The sequence below is a fragment of the Nansenia antarctica genome, assembly GCF_963989245.1.
Source record: "Nansenia antarctica genome assembly, chromosome: 7".
Lineage (NCBI taxonomy): Eukaryota > Metazoa > Chordata > Actinopteri > Argentiniformes > Microstomatidae > Nansenia > Nansenia antarctica.
The window spans coordinates 39,763,949-39,767,099 of record NC_137677.1 but is presented as its reverse complement, the minus strand read 5'-3'; the positions used below and the strand labels follow the sequence as shown (position 1 = coordinate 39,767,099).

General features: G+C 46.2%; 1 protein-coding gene across 1 annotated transcript in view; it reads right to left on the bottom strand.

Annotated features, from left to right (window-relative positions):
• Positions 1-1,171: 1,171 nt before the first annotated feature.
• The window catches only part of hecw2a (HECT, C2 and WW domain containing E3 ubiquitin protein ligase 2a), a gene marked incomplete at both ends in the record, with an annotated part of 57,114 nt that continues 55,134 nt past the window's right edge, over positions 1,172-3,151 (bottom strand). The window contains one exon of the mRNA XM_080536747.1: positions 1,172-1,283. Within this exon, the coding sequence (XP_080392873.1) occupies positions 1,172-1,283 (112 nt within the window). The remainder of the gene's footprint in view (positions 1,284-3,151) is intronic.

The following is a 3,151-nucleotide window of genomic DNA, read 5'->3' as shown; positions in this document are numbered from 1 at the left end:
GTTGGAAGTGCAGGTCGAGCCCCTGGAGGAGGAAGGAGGGCCAGACAGTAACCAAGGCCATCAACTGATGAGATAAAGCACAAGTGTGGCTGTAGGGAAAGATGTGGAGGAGGAGCTTCAGGACTGGGGGGTGTGGTTGTGGAGATGGAGGGGAGGAGCTTCAGGACAGGGGGCTGGAACAGTACTATAGGGCCTTGTCCCAAAACAACCCCTAGCCATTACGCCCTAGACACTGTCCCAGACACTACTTAACTTAAAGAATGGGTACAAGCAAATCCATAGCCCCCATTTGCCCTCTGATACCTTGCCATCTGGTTACATATCATAACAAATCATTTCAGATTCACACAAGTGTCTAAGGAGGGAGTAATGGCTAGTGGTAGCATTTAGGGAGTATGGAGTAGGGGCTAGGGGTAGTGTCTAGGGTGTAGTGTCTAGGGAGTAGTGTCTAGGGAGTAATTTCTAGGGAGTAGTGTCTAGGGTGTAGGGGCTAGGGGTAGTGTCTAGGGAGTAGTGTCTAGGGTGTAGGGGCTAGGGAGTAGTGTCTAGGGAGTAGTGTCTAGGGTGTAGGGGCTATGGGTAGTGTCTAGGGAGTAGTGTCTAGGGTGTAGAGGCTAGGGGTAGTGTCTAGGGAGCAGGGGCTAGGGGTAGTGTCTAGGGTGTAGGGGCTAGGGGTAGTGTCTAGGGAGTAGGGGCTAGGGGTAGTGTCTAGGGAGTAGTGTCTAGGGTGTAGTGTCTAGGGAGTAGTGCCTAGGGAGTAGTGTCTAGGGAGTAGTGCCTAGGGAGTAGTGTCTAGGGAGTAGTGCCTAGGGAGTAGTGTCTAGGGAGTAGTGCCTAGGGAGTAGTGTCTAGGGTGTAGGGGCTAGGGGTAGTGTCTAAGAAGCAGGGGCTAGGGTGTGTTTCAAGATAGGGCCATGGTGTTGTTAAAAAGTGGGAGGAATTAGCCAGAGGTCAAATTGAGATTCTCAAGTGGTGGATTCCTTGTCCTTGAACAAATGTTCATTCCATATGCACAGTTTACTGTCTGTCACACCATGGTGGATATCCATTCCATTTTGTTCATTCCCAATTCAACCCCTGGGTGGGTAGCCATTTTGGAGCAGTTACTCCAGGCTGGGGGAAGACATTTTGGAGCAGTTACTCCAGGCTGGGGGAAGACATTTTGGAGCAGTTACTCCAGGCCGAAGGTGCTGGTTTCCTCAACGGCGGTGAGCATCTTTTCATGCAGCATGGAGAAGGACGGGTACGGAGGGAGGTCCAGACGGTTGAAGCATGTATGAGCCCTGAGAGAGAGAGAGAGATTCATAAACTCACAAACACATCTGTGCAGAGATCAAAACCAGACATAACAACAACACAAACATGGGCAAAAACAAAACCATTAAAGAGACCTGGGGGGTATTCCATCAACGTTGCTAAAGGAAAAATCTGGCTTATTTTGATCAGGGTTGCCACGCTTGCCTTGAAATAATTTTCCATACCACCTCTTGATTTTCCAGGTACCATGTTTTGTGATGATATCTAGACCGTTAAAACTTTCCGCCCCCGCCCGTCCACCACACCGGCCCACCCCCACCCCCAGAGGACACCTGACTACTTACTTGATTTGAAAGATGTGCCGTCTAGATGTGCAGTCTAGTCTAGATGTGCGATCAGCTCTTAAATGCTTAGAGATAGTTCGCTGTCTAACCAGTGTTTTGATAGCTCAGTGTAGATGTATTAAACTAGAACTAATTTCCAGCCTAGAACACCACTGGGCTGAACAACTTGGTTCCCTAAAACGTATAGGTGATGGTGGTGATTCCAATTCATCAGAGCAGTCATACGTCATCTCCCTGTCATCAGAACGATCACGCCCCCTTTTGGGTGGCAGAATTGTTAGAGGTTTGACTTGCGGTCAATGCAAATGTATGGTCTTTGCTACTTTTATACGTTAAAATAAGAAAACAGTATTGCTTTTTAGAAATTAGGAGCCCAAATCAGATGGCCAGTCAGGCAAACAATTATATAGTGTCGTTGCCGATCAATGATCTACGTCTTTAAATATTTTAAAAATCATGAAATAGAGGTTGATGTGTGTCCTTTCAGTCTGCCTCCATCTATGCGGCTGAACGACCCTAACCCTGAGATGTCATCAGTGGTGTGCCGTCAGGGCCAGCAAGGCCTTCTCTGCTGGCCTAAACATCATCAGAATATACATTTTATTTTAATATATTTTTTCCACAAATATGTATTAATGATTCCCCATAGTCTATTCTCTTCATTTCATAGCTTTCCTCTTGGTTGCGCTGCTTCCAGTCTCCGATTGAGATTTGGAGGGCTGGCCTTTATGTTAGAGCTTTTATCCAATCAAAATGTGTTGCCAGGGGGCTCCAAAATCTGCCCGCCTGCACAAAAAACCGTGCCGCGGATACGACCTGTAACTTAATGTTGAACGAGAACACCCGTGGCGTTCCTAGTGGAAACCTACGTAGATTTCGAGTTGGTGAGCAATAGCAACAACGGCGCCTGCTGTAAGGCTCAATGATGTCAGCACCCAGCACGTCTTTTGATTGGATACGCACTATTGATACGCACTATTGATATTCACTATTGAGATGCGTAACTATGCCGGTAGATGTGGGATTTTTGAACACCTTTGGGGACACGCGAGTGGATTTACAGCTCAACGAACAAGTGTCACCCTTTCGTTGACTGATCGATAATACTGATCGATTGTGTCCTGTTTTTGGGTAAACAATAACTTTCATTTAGGGGACAGGATGAAAGCGCCGAGTCCACAAACAGAGGAAACTACGTTGAGCTTTTCTTGCTGAAAACAACCCAGATTTACATTACCACCTGTCCACAAACAAAGTGTTTACTGGGACGTCAGGCAAAATACAAAACGACCTGATTTTTGCTATTGCTGAAGTGATGGGAGAAGAGATCAAAATGGAGATTAAAAAGGCACCCTTTGTCGCTATTATGGTGGACGAGACGACAGACGTGGGTAATGTAGCGATCTTAAATATGTTAGTTTAACACTCTTCATTGTAAATGCGGATTTATTGATTAAAAATGCTTCGGAAATATTAATATAACTTTGTTGTACTTGTCTGACTATGTTAAGGTGATGCAACGCCCGGTTATACTGTGTTTCTGTCTAGTT